At 36.3% G+C, this 22852-nt stretch overlaps 1 protein-coding gene across 1 annotated transcript; it reads left to right on the forward strand.

Moving 5' to 3' along the window:
* Positions 1–2967: 2967 nt before the first annotated feature.
* On the forward strand, positions 2968–22852 carry LOC113077156 (F-box only protein 41; the record flags this gene model as incomplete). The annotated part of the gene is made up of 11 exons (XM_026249613.1): positions 2968–3273; positions 7722–7795; positions 13084–13454; positions 15343–15566; positions 16032–16147; positions 17539–17691; positions 18671–18766; positions 18979–19097; positions 20178–20336; positions 21111–21226; positions 22731–22852. Coding segments are annotated over 11 exons (1797 nt in total), but the record flags the coding sequence as incomplete, so codon positions are not given.

Below are 22852 nucleotides of genomic sequence, written 5' to 3' on the forward strand. Positions count from 1 at the left end.
AACAGCTGCAATCCCCCTGTCACTCAAGTGGCTACGCCCTTAATTATGTGGAACTTTAAGTCTTAATATAATTTAAACGGATGAGTTATAAAAAAAAATCACCCCCCTCACAGTTGTCATGAAGGACAAAATTAGCTATTTAGACCAAAATAATTTTTTTCACCAGGCTGAAAACATGTTTTTTCCTGCTGTAAAGTTGGGCATTTTAACATGGGGAGTCTATGGGACTGACTCCCTTTTGCAGCCAGCCTAAAGTGGTTTTAGTCACTTCCTTATTGGCCTCACAAAAGGGAGCGGGAGGTTGGCGCTCTGTAAATACTCAGAAAAGTAACTGGTTAGACCCTAGCACTACCTGATTATTCTGTTTTTATGGCGTATCTTAATGTAAATATAATAAACATCTCCTGTTCTATGGTATTACCACTGCTATAAATGCATAACTGATTTTTTTTAATCATCTACAGCCAGCTAAAGTCCAGGGGTGTTCTTGGTTTCTTTTTGGACATCATTTTTGTAGCATCATACCTGAGCAGTTTTAATCCATTGCTTTATCAATAAGGGCTATGTGGATGTAAGCACACAGTTTATCACACACTCTGTCAGTCTGTCTGTACTGTACACTGTGTTCTCAATCAGACTGAGTTCTGTCAAACATTCCAGTTCAAACCTTAAGATTGTTATTTGTTCTTGTACTTGTGTATGTGTACGTTTGTGCTCATTAATGAAGGTTAAGTTTATTAGCTGACACAAGCTAGAGCACTATGCTTCTCCCAGCATGCTTTGCTTGTAGCATATTGGAATTTAGATATCTTTTTGGGCTGGCGGTCTTATCTGTATTCCTGTTTCCCAGTGAAGAAGCTTCAGTCAGCTCCAGGACTGTAAGCTAGACTGGGAGAGATTTGATTAGGGCAGACAGTGGGAGAAATACTGGAATACATCATGATGCTTCGGTCAGCATTTGGACTTTCTGAAAGACACCGCTTTCTGTGATCGGCCTCAAAAATCCTAATCGGAGCAACCCTAGTCTCCAACAAATGGCAAACAAAAATCATTAAATTCCAGATCAGATCAGAAATTCTGCACATGCATATAACTATTGGGGCAGTATATAAAATCTTAAAAATAAAGGTGCTTCATAAGGATTTTCACACTGATGCCATTCTGGTTTCACAAAGAACCATTCAGTAAAAAATGTTTTTTAAAGAACCATATGTTTCTTGCCTTTTTATAATCTGAAGAACCTTCTTTCACCACAAAGAACCTTTTGTGAAACAGAAAGGTTCTTCAGATGTTAAAGGTTCCTTATGGAACCATTTAAAGGGTCTTTGGCATCGTGAGGCACCTTTAATTTTAAGAGTGTATCAAACCACTTGTTTGCTAAAAATTGCTAGTAGGTATTTATTGTAAAATTTCCATACACCCCTGCAGAGTCATCATTACTTTTTGTTTGTATTTATTTATTTAATTTTTTCAGAGATAAAGACTCTTAGTAAAAATGCATATATTTGCATATAGGCCTGCTCTTATAGAGACAGTCTCAATGCAAATAGACATGGACTTAAATCCACAAAACTTCAGTTTTTTCCCCTTGAGGTCTTTAATATAAACACACACTGATCCCCTGTGCTGGCCCTGCACATTGTGGGAAGATAAACAGATTTATCAAGCTGACCAACGAAATTGCCAGCTCTTTAATCACTGAAAAGGCTCTACTGCGGTTCAAGATACATTGAGGGGCTGAAGTAGATGTATGTATGTGGATGTGCGCGTGGTACAGCACGCAGTGAACACATGCTGATCTGCCCTGCCTCCACATTACTGCGCCTGTAATTAGTCTCGTTTACACTGTTGATTGACTGTCATGCTCTCTGTTGTTAGTAAACAAAAACACTGCTGACCTTTACTACAGTAAGAACACTGCAGTCGAGTGAAAAGAGAGCAGTCATTCAAGAACTAATTACTCAAGATACAGAAAAAGCTGCAGTATGCACCCCTCCCCAATAAAAATAAAGAAATAAATTGCTTTAATGTTCTTTTCTTTGCAGTAAGAATGAATAGGGCATGATAGCACATAAGTACATCTTAAAAGTGGTCTGTATGTCTTTATCTCAAGCAGAGTTATTTCAGTATTCTTAATATATTATATACAATACTTGTCCCCTGATTTCACTACTGATCAGTGACGTAAGTCTTGAATTGGTGATGATAAATTACTGCACAAGAAGGGAAACATACTGGAAATAATAATACCAACATGATATGAAAAGACAGCAGTCTTGCATGATAATTTAATAGAGCCTGATCTTTATCATAGTTATCTACTTAGAGGATCTTTTGTGATTACACAATTACATAAATGCCACTGAGATCACATTTGCGCACATTCATTTTCCTAGTTTATAAAATGCTGCTTTTAATTCATGTGGATAATTAAAGCCTCTTCCTTGAGTAAAGGAACTGCTGCATATTCACTATGGCTTATGACCTTATTTGCAACCTTTGTTGATGAAGTACTCAAGATGTCAGTATCTCAAAATATCATTTTGTTGGCGTACGGAAATGAAAAGTCCAACTGTGTGAGAATCTACTATAAGTGTGAGAGGGGCCTAGAATAGCTGAGGCGATGGTGTCGACAGAGGAGCAAGCCAGTGTTTACAGAGACCTTTCCTACGCAGAGATAACAGTTGTCGTGCTTTCATTGGCTGTACGCACTCTCCAGGGATTTGCAGAATGCTAGAGAAGATAAACAAGTATGAGAAAAGAGGCAACTTGGAGGGAGAAAGTGGTTTCAGATGCCCTATTCCCATTTGATATTTGCATGTCCATGTTTAATTTCTCTAAAAGAAAATGCTGTTGGTAGCGATGCATCAGGTCATCTATATGCCACCATATCTTTAGAGTTACATGTAATTATTGCTTTAATACTTATTGCTCTTTAAAAAACTCAAAACTCTTCACAAAAATTGATCAAGAGCAACTGACAAGTTATCACCACTGAGACCACTCAATCCTTTCACAGTAATCCCCATTTATTCCTCCTTCTTGTTCCTTTCCTCCTCACTCAGAGAGGTGGCCCAGATCGATCAGTTTCTGCAGGAAACGGCTGCGCGTGAAGCCAATGCTAAAGTGCGTCTTCAGCAGTTCATCGAGGAGCTGCTGGACCGGGCCGACCGTGCTGAGAAACAGCTCCAGATCATCAGCAGCTGTGCCACCACCCCCAACGGCAGCCTGGGACACTGCAGTCTGCAGGGATCCAAACCTAATAGACGACAGGTACAGTGATCGAGCGAAAGGAGAAAAAAGAAATTGGCATGATGTGCTAAAAAAAATCTGAGTTTCACCTGTCTTTGTAGTCGGTTATGCAACTTCAATTAAAAAATACATTGAGATTTCAGTTTCTACATGGGACAAAGCATTCAGGATTCTCTTTAACTCCAATGGATTTATCACTTGCAAAGTGTGGATTTCATCGTCTTATATAACAGGGTGATGCATAGGTATAATTAAAACTGTCGTAATGTTTGCTTTGTTCCTGTATCCCATTTTAAGGAATCATATAATAGGTGCCAAAAAGGTAGATTTTTTCACATTTTACCATAAACAAATGGTATTTTTCAAAATTAACAGAATGTGAATAGTTTAATGAACGAATACCAAGTTTAAAGAAGTATGAATTTGAGTCAAACTTTTGTCACAGAGCACTCAGGTATACACTAACATTAAAAGTGTTTGTTTAAAAGAAAAAAAATAATTAATGATTTTATTCAGCAAGAATAAAATGCATTTAATTGATTAAAAGTGACAGTAAAGAGTTTTTATTTTTAGAATTTTCTATTCATCAAAGAATCCTGAAAAAGCATCAGTTTCCACAGAAGCATTAGGCAGCAATAACTGTTTTCAACAATTATAATAGTAATGTTTCTTCAGCATCAATTAAGCATATTAGAATGAATTCTGAAGACTAAATTAATGGCTGCTTCAGCATTATTCACAATCATTTTTTTTTTTTTTTTTTTTTTTTACAATGGTACTCTTTTAGTATGCTTCTGATCAAAAAACTGCACTCTGCTCTGGTTTGCTCACCACAACTTTGGTGAACAAAATAGAGTGAGAGTGATTTCAAATTCTTAAATTTTTTACATATCCCAAACTTTTGGATAGTACTGTTTACATGTAGAAAGATTTAGTTACCTAACCAAATAGTAATGCAACAAGCCAAATATATTTTATTATTAGCATTATCCTGATAAGTTACATATACTGTGTGGACGTGTAAAAAGATGGCTTTATAATATGAGTTAATGTAGTGAAAGAAGTCTTTGTTCTATGAGCACATCAACATATATAACAGATTGAGGGCAGGCAGTGGAAATTGACTGAAAGTGCTTTGTTAAGGTTGCAGTTCTGTCTGCAATTTTCTGTGAGATAAATAAATCTTAATGCAGAAGTCAGGAAGTGTTTCATACCTCATTTCTGTGAACCTCCAGAGAACTTTTACAATGTTAAAAGATTGCACTGGTACACTAGTCTCATTTTCTTAGATCTTGAGGGTGTTAAACTGTGGTTGGTTAATGACTGGTTTCATAACTGACTACAGTGAGTGTACAGTAAATGCATTCGGACAAAGTCGTTTCAGGCAAGACGTGCCACTCGGCTGCCATCTTTGCAACGCCTGCCGGCAGCTATTTCAGAATAACAAGACCATTCAATAACAAATGAATGGGCAGAGAGTCAGAACTGCACTTTCACTTGTCACCGGGACATAAAAACAGCATGTATAGAAACAGCAGTAAAATATGATAAAAATCGCTGAAAAAAAATGTATGTCTTTGCCCCAAAATAAGGTTTAAAACGGCTTTTTCCCCACAGGTTATACCTTTACTACACATGTGCAAGGGTTCCTCAACTGTGCCCCATACGTCAGTGGAACCAGACGATAGGCTTAAATGTTTCCCGGCTTGACTGTTTAAAAGCAGATGATTGGCTTTCCAGCGGGAGGGGCGGGTCATGTGCACACAACCGCCATCTTTGCCGTTACGAATTTTCCTTATATAGTTGTATTGAGGATTGAGGAAGTGGAATCTCTTATAAACTGTCTCTGATTCGGATCACTAAGAAATTATTGGTCTGTTATTGAGGAAGAAAAATAAATTTAAAGGGTTAATTCACCCCAAAATTTAAATTAGCCCATAAATAACTCACATTGAAGTCATCCTAGGTATATATGACTTTCTTCTTTCATACGAATCCAGATATTTAAAAAATTGTCTTTGATCTTTCAAGCTTTTTGATGCCACTCCGTGGGTCTTGCACTGCATCGGTCCTTGAGAAGTTTCCTTACTTTAAGACTGCTCTTAGATTTGCTGCATCTGTGCTGTGTAGTTATGCATGGTGCTATATAAATAAAATGAACTTGAACTTGAACTCGAACAAAGTTTCCTTACTTTAGCAAAGGAAAACCAGTCTCCTCTTGGCTTATATCGAAATCCTCCGACATTCTGCTTTTCCGCGTGTGTCACTTCTGAGCGGTGCATTGGCTACTCATGCGTCATTTCCCCTGAACTGTTTCGTAAAAGTGATTTATTATGTTTTGAATATGGATATTTTTCTTACAAAAATGCATCAATTCACTACAGAAGGCCTTTGTTTACCCCCCCGGAGCCACGTGAGACACTTTTTTTTAATGGATGAGCTTTTTATTAAACTTCTCAAGGACCGATGCAGTGCAAGACCCGCTGAGTGGCATCAAACAGCTTGGAACATCAAAGACAATTTTTAAATAACTCAACTCCAAAAGAAGAAAGTCATAATACCTAGGATGACTTCAGGGTGAGTGATTTAGTTTCATTTATATTATTATTTCAATTATAATTTTTTGGGTAAACTATCCCTTTAAGTCCTTTTTAATAATAGTGAAGAAAGTGCAGAAATTATTAAAGTTTTGTACACTGTTTACATTTTTTGGTGTTTATGTATCACAATTGGGCAGAATTCAGTGTGGGTTTGTGTATGCGGTTTAATCACACTGCCGTTTTAGGCTTCTTGTTGAAAGCGGATGGCACATTCAGGAAGCACCCTATCAACCCTCTGACATCATTGGGGACCCCCTTCGTCACCATGGAAACAGCAATCTTCATTTGCCATTTACTCATATAGTGTGTTGCACACAGCACTGTTGACTCCGTTTGAGTTCTCACACAGCCTGTGTTCCCAAATGCCAGCCACGGCCTTCCAGTCTCCTACTATCTGGACAGAAAGTGCACTCAGTGATGTCAGAAGAAGGGCACAGAGTGTTTCAGGAGCATGCATGCTGTTATTCAGGACATTTGGCCTAAATTACAGCACAGGCAGGAAAGTAAGAAAGAAAGAACGATGGAGGTGCAGAATTACTGTTGTTGTCTCAAGCATTTTCCACAATTCTGGCCAGTCTTTTACACTGTGCACCACTAGTGAGATCGATGCTGCTGCTTCTCATGCTGCCCCATTTCTGCAGGCACTTAGCCCAGTGTGTGTTTGTGAATGTGTGTGTGCCCTGTCAGCACTATGGCACCTTTCTTGGCCCATATTTTCTCGGTTGTATCACCTTGCCAGCTAAAGCAGTTATTTAAAGGCACAGGTTTCCTTTTTCCTGTATGAGATTGCTAAGTTTAATACTTACACCTGACAAATAAAAGCCAATAGTAGTTGAATGATATGGTATTTCTCTGGGATAAAAACCTTTTTTTTGTTTTTTTTTTTTTTTTACACTACATGAAGTACAATATCCAGGATTTACAGGGAGATAGGCCGGGCAGTTTTCTCTTAAAATAGATTTTTTTTTTTTTTAATAAAACAATAATATTTCTCCTCCATATGTCGCAAAACAGGTCTTAAATACAATTGTTATAAAAAAAACACTTTACATAGATTAGAATTATTATATATAAGTTAAAACCAACCCAAATAAAACCAATCCATGTTGTTGTAATAAAATAAACATTAAGAATTTTATTTCAGCTAGATGCCAAAGTGACATTTCTCTAAAAAACTATTATTAAAATATTTTATTAAAACTATTATTATAACTATAGATATATTACAAAATAAAAATGGCAAAACAACAAAATTACTGACACTTTAAAACTAAAGTGAAAACACTTTAAATGAAAAAATAAAATCTAAATATTAACAAAAACAAATCAAAACACTGATGTAAGTTTGCTAAAATTAAACAATTTTTCATAATATTTAAGAACTTAGAAAACATAAAGTAGTCATTATCCTTCACGTGTAGTAAGTGTGAGGTAAGCCAATTTGCATAAAAGCAGCTAAATGACAAATTAGTTATTTGTAAGATTAGTAATCAGTCTTGTTGGCTGTGCTGTTATTTTGGACGGAAGGAGTTCTGAAACTGTCAGTGTTGACCCAGACATAACCTAGTCCTCATGAGGGATGAATGGTGACGATAAAGCTTGTAAATGCTAATTTCATCAATAAAGTCCTGATGAAACTGTGACATGTGTTTCCTCCCATGTACCATATCTCTCCAGTCTGCATCATGTCTGAACAATTGAGATAGGTCCTAGTTTCCTAATTCCTACCCGACCTGTCAATCTGCATTGATTCTGTTTGTATTTCCTTCATGATGTTGAGCTACTGTACAGTATCTCAGATGTGTTCAGTGAAATTTTGGAGAACCATTCTCTCACATTTTCCCTTGGTTCTCTGTCTTTCCCTCATAGAGAAATTCCAGTATCTCTGGGGCATCAAGGGGAATGTACCAAGTGTCCGATCGACGTTCCTCCCCCAGCACTGCGTAAGTCTCAGAATAACCCAATTCTGCCTGCATGTCTGTTTTCACATCAATCGAATTTTCTTATAAGTAAATAATTATTTATTACAAAACATTAGGCACTAAGAATATACAGGCAAGACATAATAAATAGCTGTGGCTCCTGGCGATATATTAAGGTCTTATGAAGTGAAACAACTGGTCTGTGCAAGAAACTGATAAAACAGATTACAGATTAAACTATCCTTTTAAATAATTTGATGTATTATTTATGTATTATGATCTGCATATTTTGAAAGTAGTTTGATTTAAAATATATAAAAAAACCCTAGTCATTTAGATCAGGTTACCTAGAGAGATCAATTAAATGCTTCATAGTAGTGTTACTGTAGCCATAGGTGGAAATCCTGGGTGGGTCGGGGGAGGGGACAGAACCCCCCATCTGAGGGTTTCCCCCCCCCCCTAAAAATATTATTAAAAACCACAATGCTTATTGTAAAAACCTATGTTTTATACTTTAAATAATTGTGCAAGTAGTAAAACAACCCAACCAGGCGAAAATGTCTTTAAAATTTTGAAAAAGTTTTGGGTCTCCCCCTCCCTTGCATCACAGTGCTTTGCTCCAAATGCCTGCTTTCTTCTTTTACATCACTCAAAGGGTACACACACACACGAGTCCGGTGAGAGAGAACAAAGTCAAGTCAAGCTGTCGGGGCTATTTTATTCACTTATACATCGGATGAAGTGATTATTTTATCTTTAATACAGATTATGCCAATGTATTTTACGATGAGTCGACTATGTTTGCAATAATCATGTTACCTGCTTAAGGGAAAGGGTTGCCAGTTATTCTTAACAAAACCTTCCCAATTGCTACTCAAAACTAGCCCAAACTATTTGCGTTCTGAGGGGTTCCCCTGGGAAAAATTGTGTTCTGGGGGCTAAAATACACATTATTGGGGTCATTTCAACCCACGGACATAAAAACAACCAGCGGCAACAGTGATGAAGTAGCCCAATTTCACAGGAAAACCACGGACTTGGCAACACTGTGACAGATAATGATGTCTACAACAGACACGAGCGCTGTCACGGCGTGACCACAACAGCTTTAAGTTGTCTCATTGCTGCACTAATAGCACTAATGTATACAGTACAGACCAAAAGTTTGGACACACCTTCTCATTCAAAGAGTTTTCTTTATTTTCATGACTATGAAAATTGTCGAGTCACACTGAAGGCATCAAGGGCTATTTGACCAAGAATGAGACAGATGACCTGGCCTCCACAGTCACCGGACCTGAACCCAATCGAGATGGTTTAGGGGTGAGCTGGACCGCAGACAGAAGGCAAAAGGGCCAACAAGTGCTAAGCATCTCTCTGGGAACTCCTTCAAGACTGCTGGAAGACCATTTCAGGTGACTACCTCTTGAAGCTCATCAAGAGAATGCCAAGAGTGTGCAAAGCAGTAATCAAAGCAAAAGGTGGCTACTTTGAAGAACCTAGAATATGACATATTTTCAGTTGTTTCACACTTTTTTGTTATGTATATAATTCCATATATAATTCCACATGTGTTAATTCATAGTTTTGATGCCTTCAGTGTGAATCTACAATCTTCATAGTCATGAAAATAAAGAAAACTCTTTGAATGAGAAGGTGTGTCCAAACTTTTAGTCTGTACTGTATACTGTACTACATATCTCTACAAGTACAATGTTAGCTGTATTATTTGTGTTCCCTTCAAAAATTGCTATTGAGAAATTGTTTATTGCCCCCCCCCCCACCCAACTGTTAGACAACATTTACGGCCATGACTGTAGTGATGTTTTGTTGTTGGATTAATTTTTAATTTTTATTTTTTACAGATCCGTTATTGATCATAGAATAAGAGTCATTTGTTTTGTTCCTGAATTTTTTTTATTTTTACAAATCGGATAAATGACTGAGTCAGTGACTCACTCATAAAGATACCAAATGTTTGCAATGTGAAAGTATAGTTTTACTTCAAACTTACTTTTTAATTTTATCATTAAATTTGCCACCAGAAGTTTTGCAGCTATATCTCAAATATGGCAGAGCAGCGTGTTTATGTCTTTTATCTGCTCTGACCGGTGGGTGTTTTGGAGTCAGCCTGGTGTGGATGTGTCTTGGGAAATCGCTAGATTGTTGCATTTGCCTCAGGGTTAAACCACTCTGTAATCTCTCAGCCATGCAGAAGATATACGGAAAGAGTCCTGTAGTGCACACACACACAAACTGCACTGCCGTGTGTGGCAAAACTAAAATGCCTAAAAGCACAAGGCCAAAAACAACCAATACACAAGGCTCTTGAAGGATAGTGGTGAACACTTCTTGTGCGTGTACTGAAAGCATGTTTGTGTCTGGTCAGGTTTTACCTACATAGTAGAGACCAAATGTCCAAATTGAATAAAACCTAAATTCTTGCCCGAATTCATGATAGAATTTTAATTTAAGTTCAAACTACAGCATTACTTAAATGAATTAATGTCTGAACGTATTGGTGTGAACACCAGTTTTCAAGATTTTATATTTTCCTAGTGAAATTGTCTCGGTCTCCATCTGACATTGAGCATGACTACTTTGCATCACAAACAAATTACACTGTTTTTTTTTTTTAAATCTTCATCTTCTCATGCAATTTCCCCATAGCATACCCATTGTAGGGTTGCTCTTTTAACAAGGTTCTGATCCGTGAGTGAGACATCACCGTCCATCTGTTGTGTGTGTGCGTCTGTGCATGGGCCGTATCAAGCCATTTGGTGCTCTGAGGGAAGGAAGGAGCAGCGTGGGTTTGCCTGGAGTCTGCTGTCCCTAAATTGATATCATAAACTCGACAGGTCTTCCTCATGAATCAGACGAGAGAACTGAAATTGCTGTTCCTTCATTATGGCACAAATAGCATCATTCATCTGAGTCAGTTATTAAGATGCTAATTAAACAAGTGGCATATATGATGTTCTTTTTAAGCTTCTATTCATCAAGGAATTCTGAAAAAAAAAAAGTATAACAATTTCCACAAAAATTGTGGACAACTGTTTTCATGATTGATAATAATAAAAAAACATTTCTTGAGCAGAAAATCAGCATATTAGAATGATTTCTGAAGGATTGTGTGACAATGAAGACTGAACATTTTCAAATTTTGAAAATTAATTTCAAAAACCTTAAAAAAAAAAAACTTAAAAACACAAATCTTAAATGTTTGTGTACTGTATATACGCTTCATAAATATTTGGAAAATCTCTTTTTTTTATCAAATTAAACTTAATTTCATTATATGCTGATTAATTAATAAATATATTAATAAATACCAAATGATCAATACATTCTACTATAATTAAATATATAGGTCATATCACTATAGAAATTACAAAGTGTGTTTTTATAAGTTGAATATATTGATTGTTTTATTTCATGTGATTGAATATAAAGCTGCATTATGGTCTTTTTTTTTTTTTTTTTTTTTTTTTTGTCTGAGGGAAGCTTAGGGGACACACATCTTTAGACATTGCTTCCATTTTCTGCATCTCTATTTTTAGCTCCAAATGAAAAGCCCAAATATGTATTTATTATATAAAGTAAGGGGTGCAGAAACATCAAGAAGCCATGCAATATGATAAAGAAACCACTCTCATCTTCAAAGACCCTCTGAAGTTTCTTCCATGTCTTTATTTTTGCTGTCAGTTTGCGTGAAACTTCTTTTTAGCCTTTGCGTATTATCTTACAAATAGCTTTTGATATCTCTGCCACAGCCAGCCATGCATTACACATTCCTACTGTGTAAAAAGTAATAATGTGTCCCAGCTTCATCTCTAGTGGGTCGTTTGCTCTTCAGTCCACAGTCAAATAGAAAAGTCTGTCATTGCAGTCAGTTGCCTGCAGCAGAGCCTAGAGTCACTAGTGACTGCAGTAGCAAAGTATCTCTTTAAGTCTCAGAGTTGGCTTTTGAACTGTAACATCTGGAGAGTGACTAAATGTCTGGCTGGAATCCCCAGTGGAAATTCGGTCCCTGCTAAGCCATGGAGGAGAACATTCCTTACCCATAATCCCATGCGAACGCCCTAACTGTTGCCTGAGTTTAGTGGTTTCTCTTGTAATGGTTATTTAAACAAATGCCCATGCAATTTTTGAGCAAGTAATATTCTGAATGCTACTATTTGTGTCTTTTAAAATTAAGTTGCATAATTATTGAAGATAAAAAGGAATCATGAATAATGCAATAGTCACAGCTTCCTCAGATCATTTTCTTTAAATTGACGTCAAAAATGAGTATGTCAGAGCTCCTTATTTCTGTATAATATAACATATATACAAGTATGTATGTTACATACAGTATAGTTGCATTTGATTTGACAGCCACTGTAACCTAGATGTATTAATAAATATAAAATATATACAGCTATACAGATACTGAGTTTTTAAAATAACCACCACAAGCCCACCTCCACCCATCCTTTTGGTCATATGTATGTGCATAATAAAAAGTGCATGGCACCCCTAAAAATGTTGGTTTAGTGTTGAGTAGTCTGAGCGCAGAGCTAAGAAGAATCTTTTGAGCAGTGTTTTGATTAAAAACAATCTAGAGCCACTCTCACATGTGCAATTAAGGAAATAACCCATTACTCATCCAGGCCTAAAAAATAATATCTTTGCAAATGATCAATCTTTCTTCCTACAAAGTGAGTTAGCAGAGTGTCTTATTTCTTAATTAGTGGGTGTGTGTTTGTGTGCATTGTAGGAAGTCTGTCTCGACAGATCTGATCATATTTCCTGGTTAACTCCGACTGTTCTTTCAATACAAACCCTGTGTCTTAAAGCAACTGGTGGTTCTTAACCCAGATGTGTTGGACGTCTGTTGTGATTGGCACATGGAATGCAACAACACATATAACTGTGCATAGTAGTTAAGGCAAAATAAATAGGCATTATTATAAAAAAATAGATGAAAATGTTTCCAATACCTTTTGTTGATGCAGATTTCTCATTTACTAGAAATTAGACACATCAGACAGATACTATGCTAACGTGCAACAAACAGTGTTATTTTTTTAATAGTAGTAGTATTTAGGGCTTGGCTGTATGTTTTTATACCACGAAATGTAAATATATTGGTATTGTAGTATTTTTTAGTGCTGGGCAATCATTAATCGCAAAATAAAAGTTTGTGTTTATATAATATATGGCTGTACATATATGGTGTAAATTCATTATTTACAGTATTTATAAAGACTCACATACAGTATATATTTTGAAAATATTTACATATTTTTTGTGTTCTTTGTGAACAGCGCATCAGGACGAGGGAAGTCCGTGTCCCAGGGTTCAGGAGGTTACGACAGTGACAGTGTGGACCTCCATGCTCTGGAGGACTGCCCTGATGCTCAGTACTACCACGTCCAGTGCCGACTCGGGGAAGGAGGTGGAGGAGGAGGAGGAGGAGGATATGAAAGAGCGGCTGCCTCCAGGAACTGGGGTCTCCGCAAACAGGCCATCCAGAACTGGCAGCGCCGGCCGTACCGGAACAGCACGGAGGGAGAGGAGGGCGACGTGTCTGACGTAGGATCCCGCACCACTGAGTCCGAGGCTGAGATGTGGGAGCAGGACAGGAGAGCAGAGAGCCAGCACGGGGGAAACCGAGGAGGATACAGACCAGCTACAGGTGCGTCATTGACCTGCGTGGGCAGGACGAGAAGAATTTGCCCTGGGGTTTATTTCGTTTTTTCTAAATGTTGGTGGAAGAACATGGTTCATTTCCCAGGGAACACAATTCCAAAGGCCTAAATATGTAAATGTGATTTTTGGCTTGTCAGTCATTTCAAATATAATCTGGGGCAGCTCTGTAGCACATGCTGCTATGGTTGCAAGTTTCATATCGCAGACTGCAAGTTTGTGAGTTAACAGTTTGTCGACCAGTTTGTCAGGCCCGAGGCCATAGTACCCACTCTCCAAATAATGATGGCATAGTCAGGTCAGAGGACCAGGACGCCGGCTGAGGAAAATTAGGTCACATGAATGCAACTGCAACTCACAAGGATCACAGGCCAGAGAGCAGTAGAGAGAGTGTGTCATAAAGCCATGAGTAAAGAGAACCGTTTTCCACCTACTGACTCGAGGTCATTGTGGGAAGAGCGGAATGAGTAACCAATAGTGCACTATAAGCTCTCATAAATAATCATACCGTATACACAGTGTGACTTGAGGCCATGATGTCTCTACTGTATGTAGTTCATTTAAATTTATTAAGGCTCATTTGTGCTTTAAGATTGTCACCTCTCTTTGTTCAGCTGTCAGATTATGTGGCAGCAGCAGGCCTGCTCACATCGTATTGATAAAAATTAAAGGGAATGTATAAAATATATTCAAGATTTCTTCCTATCATACAGTAGCCAACATGAAATCCTATATTTGAATGATACATATGCCTTCCATGTCAAACAATCTCAGTGTCAGCATTAAAAAGTAGCTGTGAAGTCCACTGGAGAGATCAAGGGATTATTTAAGTGTAGACTTGTTTCTTGCAGATATAAATGCAAGTAAAAAAAGAAATGTTTTTATACTTATTATTGTTTTATGTTATTCTTATTATTTTATTATTGTTATCATTTATAAACTAATATAATTGAATATTTTTGATTTCACAAATTGACATATTAATATTAAATAATTATTGATGAGCATTAATTAAATAATTATCACCATGACATATTTTTTTATTTTTATATATTAATTCATCAAACATCAAAAATTGTGTAATAATTAAATAAATCAAGACATGTTTCTATATGTGATGAAGTTGCCTGCATACACTTATGTCTAGACTTGTTTAGATATGAATGTAATTTTATTTTAAATACTGTTTTATTATTTAATGGATTATTTTATAAAATATCTGTACACATATGAATATATTTTTTTTTATGCTGATAAAATGTAACACTTTTATTCAACAATTAAACTGTGTATTTGTATTTAAAAATAATTAATATCATATAAATATATATATATATATATATATATATATATATGTATATATATATATATATATATATATATATATATATATATATATATATATTATATATAAATTATTATTATTATTATTTTTTTTTGAGCCTGTTTGACTCAGAGCTTTCAGCAGATTTTGCTTTTAAAAATTGTCTCATAAAATATGAATACTGCCAACACCTGTTCATTTAGTCTCCATCTCATTGGATCTTCAGCAAATCGTGTATGACTCAAGAGACCTAGAGTCTGTCAGACTGGAGCCTGAGATAGAAATAGCCTGCTGATTGCATGATTTGGAGGATGTTCAGATCCTGTAGGAGGCAGTGAGAAGACAGCTGCACTTTTTATTGGACTGAGGCGCCACCATATGGACATGTACAGTAATGCGTACAGTAAAAGGAAAAGTTTGCACAAAAATGAATTCACCCATGTTCAGTGTGAGTTCAGTGTGTTGAAAGTCTTCTCTTTTCCATGCAGGAAAATTTAATTGTGACCACAGCTGTCAAAAGCAAGTCTTCCTTTATCCCTTTTTGTGTCGACAGGTCATTCTGAAGGGGGATACAAGCCTTGTCGCCCCTCCAAAGTCAACGAGGTGATAAGTCCTGAGGTGCTGAAGATACGTGCCGCTCTCTTCTGTATCTTTACCTACCTGGATATGAAGACACTCCTGCGTGCGGCCGAGGTGTGCCGGGATTGGAAGTTTGTGGCTCGTCACCCGGCGGTGTGGACCAGAGTCCTGCTGGAGAACGCTCGCATCTCTTCAAAGGTTTTAACACCATTCACACTAACACTCTTACAGTAATACTCTAAAGTGCCATATAATATATGAAAACTAATATATATATATATATATATATATATATATATATATATGAAACTTTTTAAAATATAAAATTGTTTTTTAAAGTTAGTACATATCACCAGGCATTTGGCACAAACATAAGTATAGTGAAATATTGTGGTGACTGTATAATAAATAATATTAGTGATCCACCATATTCAATGTCAACTTTAAAATTTGTATACTAAATAGATATTTAAGATGTATATATGTATGATGGCAAGAGGAAAATGTGCTGCATTGTAGGAGTGACCCAAAAGACATTTAACAGATCTGAATGAGATGTAAAAAAAGTGTTGCATAAATTATCCACTGCCCACGTATTTTGCAACTGCTAATAGTCCTGAACAAGGCCAAGCTTTCTAACTCAGTCTCTCACTGTTGGTTTAGTTCCTGTGCACTCTGGCTCAGTGGTGCACACAGACGCATTCCCTCATCCTCCAGAATCTCAAACCCCGGCAGAGAGGCAAAAAAGAGACAAAGGAGGAATATCTGAAGAGCACACGGTAACACGGTCTCCCACTGCGCCTGCTGTTAACTGTACCATACTGACCCTGCTGTTTGTGTGGTTACTGCCTTCCCACAGCTTCACGCACCTCCTCCTCTTCTCATCGCTCTTTTATTACCTTCTGCACTCTTCCCTGATCTCCTCATCACTCTTTCACACCAAACAGATACACACTCACTCGCTCACACAGTCTGACACTTGTGAAGTGCTTGTTCAGAGATCCAGCGTGAGAAGAGAACAGAATGAGCAGCCTGTTAATTGCTCTGCTAAACCACCTCAACCAGAGTGCCAGTCGAAAACCTCATCAAGAGTTTGTCAGGGGGGTTTTACATGACAAACATACAATTTGCATTTTTGGTGGATTTAAGCCTGAAAGTGCGTCATATTTTAATGTTAGAATATCCTGTCTGAGAAATTTCATTAAACATATATGTTATGCATATGCATGCAATTGACATTTATTAGACATAAATAAACATACATACATATATGGGTTAGATATAGGGCCAGGTTTACTAAACGGGGCAAATTAACAGATAACTAAACAGCGCGATTCCAAAACAGCGTCAATGGGCGTGCACATTTCTGTGGGTGATTTACTGACAATGCACAAATTAAAGAACACAGACGCATTATATAGATATATTGGCATATATCGACCAATGCAATATACTGAGCACAGCGCAAATGAATCTAGTCGTAAATAAGCAGAGTTGATGCTGATCTACTTAAGAGACAATTGCAAAATAGTTTAAGACATGCTTTTTTTGGGAAGGGTGTTAAATAATGGTGGAAATACTAGTAATCTGATGAGTGCAAACATTTGTAAATCATGTTGCGTATTTTAATACTCTCCTCCAATAAATTTTGCATCTGAAAGGGAAACTCCTACAAATGTATAGTTCAGTCATGAAACTCTAGATGGCGCAGGCTGACTGGTATTATAGCAACTGATGATATTTACAGTGTTAAACCTGGCACTTTCCTCTGAAACCCTCCACCTTCCCCAGCTCCACCTGTATAGATCTGCTACGGGTTATTTTATATGCTATTTGTGCAGTATGTCTTAAATACATTACACATTTACATTAACATTGTCTTTACCATATTTAATAAGCAACCCTTTCACTGTGCATCTTAAGTAAATCCTGACAGTACTATTTTAATGGCAAAAGACAGTCTGCGCTTGTGCTGGCCAAGTGACGTTAATATATGAAATAGTTCAAATTTCTTAAAAATTTACATGTTACTTTTTCATATATATTATGAAGCAAAAACATATGTACTTACTGTGTATTACATTTGCTTCATAACTTTATTAAGCCATCTGGTCAATGTAGTCCTAATCTAAACTGACCTGTTAATAGCTTCTCTTTCTTTTGTGTTTAGTGGCTGTCTCGAGGAGGGTCTGGAGGCTTTGTTGAAAGCAACTGGCAGTAATCTGCTCATCCTGAAGGTGTCTCATTGTCCGAATCTATTGACCGATCGCTCTCTGTGGTTGGCGAGCTGTTATTGCAGGGCTCTACAGGCTGTCACATACAGGTCTGTCCACAAGGGAGCACTATTTGGTCTTTTTTTGTCCATATATCCTTTTATCACATAGCTTAGTGGTGTACTTGACTCTGACTGGGCGGTTACAGCATTTTACAGGCGGATATTATTGTATAATGACTCCTAAACTGTATTAATAAGCACTGTCCCCAGGAAACCAATTTACTACATGGCTTTAATGATAGTAATATCAACTCTAATTAAATTTTCATATCTATTTAATTATTAATTCAGTAAGCAATCATGTAATGAGTTGGATGATGTATGCTTTAAGGATGAAAACATATTTTTGTACATTGACTAAAGAGCTGTTAGATATAATTTAGCATTTAAAAACTGAGATGGACGGAAACATTTTATTTCATTTTATTTGCCTTTCTCATAAAACTCGCATACATAAGCATTTAAATATAATGACTCCCAAACTGTATTAATGGCCACTGTGCTAGAAAAGCAATTTACTAAATTGCCTTAATGAAGATAATATCAACTCTAATTAATTTTTTCATGTATATTTAATTATTTATTTTGTAAGCAGTATTAAGTTGTAACATGTATCTATTAAGTATGCAAACATCCTTTTGGCCTTCATACATCTTTATGTTACATAATGATTAGAACACCAGTATTTTCACCAGCAAAAAAAAAAAATGTTTAAATGAATGCTAAAAAATGTAAACTGATATTTCCTATGGACACACTACAGCAAAAGATATAAATAACTGCCATTTTTTAGCTCATGAAAAGTCTATTGTTGTAATAATTTTGACCACTACTGTATATAAGCAAAAAAAAGAAGCTTTTTTAATTATTATTATGTCCAAGGGTAGTACAGGTCAGAGTAGAAAAAAAAACATATTGATCATCAGTGCATTTGGTTGCTTAGTTTTCATTGCTCGGCCATAACAAGGTTTTTTAAAGGCAGAGAGAGAACGTTTCTCAGATGTTTTTGATTCTGATGTTGTCTTAGGAGTGCGACAGACCCTGTTGGACAGGAAGTTATCTGGGCATTGGGAGCTGGTTGCAGAGACATCATCTCACTACAGGTGGCACCTTTGCATCCATGGTAGGATTGAAATACACTTACTTGTTTCATAGGCAGTTGTAGAATGTTGTTTATACTTGGCTTGATAGCTTAAATATTTTATAAATTTAAATGCATCATCATCTTTCTTTTTTGAGCATTTGTCTTGATATTGGAGAAATTGGAATCTATTTTATTTCTATTGAATCGAAGTTTAATGTAAATAATTGAAAATGTAAATTGTCTTTCTGCAGTCAGCAGCCAGCACGCTTCAGTAACAGGTGCCTGCAGACCATTGGCCGATGCTGGCCACACCTCCGAGCGCTGGGTGTGGGCGGAGCTGGCTGTGGCATACAGGGATTGGCTTCTTTGGGTTAGTGAATGTAAACTAGTGTTTGCGGTATCACTTTAGTATAGGGACCAATACTCACTATTAACTAGTTGCTTGTTAGAATGCCTATTATTAACATATTGGCTATTTATTAGTACTTATAAAGCACATATTTTACATGAACATATTCTACATCCTTAACCTACCCAATACCTAAACCTGGCAACTACCTTAATAACTATTATTAGGCAAGCAATTCTGAGTTTACTGAGGCAAAAGTTGCAGTTAATGGGTAACATTAACCTTAAAATAGAAATAGACTTTTATATTGTTACAAAAATGTCTATTTTAAATAAGTGCTGTTCTTTTGCAGATTCTTTTTTTTTTTCAAATTTAAAATGTAATACTTTCTATATTTTACTATTAAGCAACTGTTTTCAGCAATGATAATGAGAAATGTTTCTTGAGCAGCAAATCAGTATATTAGAATGATTTCTAAAGGATCATGTGACACTGAAGACTGAAGTAATGATGCTGAAAATTCAGCTTTGTCATTAATTATGTAAAGAAATTACATATAGGAAAATGTTTTTTCTTTAATATTTTATTATTGTTGTATTATTTGATCTGTTTTTACTTTACTTTTCTCTCAAAGGCAGTACCTATGTGCTTTGGATATTGACACAAAAATAATTATTTATTTAAATGATGTTACTCAATCACTATCCATACAGCTGTTCTCAGATCAGCATCGCAAGGGAACATCACTCAAACCTTTTGCCAATGTAGCAAAGAGTGTAACTTGTTATTCACATTAAAAACTGGGACAAGGAGACATAGGAAATGACACTTTTAACATGCTGCTGTGAGTAACAACGGTGCACAATTTTCTATAAATACATTATAAATAGCAGAGGAGACATTTTCTACTCCGCTTGTTATTTATCCTACTTTGCTGTAGCATCCTCATTTAAATTTGATGGTTTTAACCTTTCTGAAGCACAAGACTGCAGTTAGCTGTGTACAAATCATCTGAGCTGTACATAGACCACTTACAAAATCTGTTTTGTTCAAGACTAATGCAGCTGTGCCAGTAGACTGTTTGTGTGTATGTATTTTCAGCAAGGAACTGCATGAGGCTCCAGGTTCTAGAGTTGGACCACGTCAGTGAGATCAATCAGGAAGTGGCTGCTGAGATGTGTCGAGAGGGACTGAAGGGTCTGGAGATGCTGGTGCTCACCTCCACTCCTGTTACTCCTAAAGCTCTGCTTCACTTCAACAGTGAGATCCTGATCATTATTATTGTTCAGTATTTCAATGAATAGGTATTCAGTTTGTACATCTAAACCAAGTATCAACCAGTGGAAGCCTGATTTCAAAGGCAGAGACGTTGAATCATGGTTTATTAAAATATATAACTTAATTTAATCATATTTAATTCTCAATAATGCATGATTTATTTTCTAGTACCGTATTTGTAATTCTCAATAATGCATGATTTATTTTCTAGTACCGTATTTTTTTATACTCAGTATAAGTCTCATTCCAAAAATACGTCATGATACTATAATCGCACTGGACTATAAGTCGCATTTATTTAGAACCAAGAGAAAACATTACCGTCTACAGCCACGAGAGGGCGCTCTATGTTGCAGCATAGAGCGCCCTCTGGCGGGTGTAGACGGTAATGTTTTCTCTTGGTTCATTTCTCTCAGTTCATGTCTAATTAATTTTGATAAATAAATCGCACCTGACTATAAGTTGCAGGACCAGCCAAACTATGAAAAAAAGTGCGACTTATAGTCCGTAAAATACGGTAATTATATAATTAAATTCTTAATAAATGATTGCATTTTTAAGAATAAGCATTTAATGAATTGCAAGAAACTAAGGGATATTCTCCTGTGTTTGCAGTTGATTTTAAATAATAGTGTCCTAAAGTGTTGAAAAATAAGTTTGATTAAACATATCTTTTGGTTTGGAGCTATGAATGATGTGAAATACGCCCCACACATCCTGTAAAATTGATCACTGCCCTCACTCTCTTACTCACAGGTGTGTGCCGTAACCTGAAGTCTATTGTAGTCCAGATCGGTATAGAAGATTACTTTGAAGACCCTAACAGTCCCGAGGCCAGAAAACTCTTTGATGAAATGGTGAACAAGCTGCAGGTATGGAATCATTGCCATAGATATGTTTTTTAGACATCTGAGGCCATCAAAAGATTTGACCCATCCATATCCGTTTATCCACTGCCAGACTAAAATTACCAGCAAGAGCTGTTCGCTAGTAATTTAGTTTTAGGCCATGGGGTTTCCTGTGTCTGAGACGGCGATAAAGATGAGTAAGTGAAAGCAGAAGAACCTCTCACAGCTGCTGTGTCGAGGAGCCATGAGTCAAATGCAAGTGATTCATCTCATCCATTTGCTTTCTTTGAGGACTCAGGAAGCTGCCTCTTCTCTGTTCTGACTCTAGATGAGCTGGGAGAGGAAGTGGAAGTGGGATTACACCCACCCACGTAAAAACTCAACCTAAAGTTACTTGCAGGATGTCTTACACAAGCTGTGCTGAAATGGGCTGCTGTAGATGACATTGCTCATCATATATCATTTTCTATAAGAGTCTCAAAAATATTTTGTACAGAAGCTGCCCACGGTTTATTTCCACCATCAGTGTGGAAAGCAAATTATAGTGTCCTCAAATGTCAAGCTCTATATCGTCTTAGTGATTTGGCTCCTCCGTGTGGCTCTACTCATGAAAGTTTGTTTCATTTTGTGGAAAGCAAAATACGCTTTAATCACATTACAGAACCCATCGAAATACAAGCGTAGATTACCAGGAGCTATTTGAAAATGTTAGATTATGTAACTTTAATGCTGCATTGCCAGGCATTCTTCCATTTCGTATTCAGAGATACTTATACAAGTACATAACAAAATAAGGAATTTGTCGTAAGGGTCGTAAAGGCGTTTTTGTCATTAGAAATGCTTAATGTCCTTTAAATTACAGTTTCAGAATTGGATTTGAATTTATGTAGCAATAGAATGCAGAATTGTAATTAGAATTTTAAGATATACTATGGAATGTTGATCTCTGTTTTGCCAACAATGGTTGAAACATAGAATTCAGTTTTAGTGTAGTATTATTTATATACAATTATAGCGTTTATTCATATTTTAAATCAGCCTTTATATTTTCCAATCTTTAGTTTATTTTACATTTTAGTAATTGTGCTACTGTATATGCTTTTTTCATTTTTATATATATTTTTAATATTTTATGTTTTAATTAAATGAATATGCAGCTTCATTTATGTTAAAGTTTTAGTAATTTTAGTACTTAGGGAAAAAAGTGAAAATTAGAAATGTTTCCTCACTAATTAACCATAATAATTAGATTTACGTTTAGCATTTAATGTTCATATTTTATTTCAGCAATATTTCAGTTACCAAAAACAATTAGTTTTAGTTCACAATAACAACAGTTATGTTGTTCTTGATCATTTGTGCTTCACCAGAGCAGAGATTAATGTAATCCTGAAATGAGACCTTCCAAATCAGACCTGACCTCACTGTTGCATTTGATAAAAAAAAAAAAAAATGTACTTAAAAAAAAAAATACTGTACATATAATATACACCTGTTCCTTTATATGCTTTCTGTCTTCTCCTCTCAGGCACTCAAAAAAAGACCTGGTTTCTCCAAAATCCTCCATGTGAAGGCTGATGGCTTGTGCTAACTCTGCTGTGTTTGAGGCCAGAGCCACGTAAAGGTTCACTGAATACTTCAACCTAATCG

This window comes from Carassius auratus, unplaced genomic scaffold, assembly GCF_003368295.1.
Source record: "Carassius auratus strain Wakin unplaced genomic scaffold, ASM336829v1 scaf_tig00021806, whole genome shotgun sequence".
Classification (NCBI taxonomy): Eukaryota; Metazoa; Chordata; class Actinopteri; order Cypriniformes; family Cyprinidae; genus Carassius; species Carassius auratus.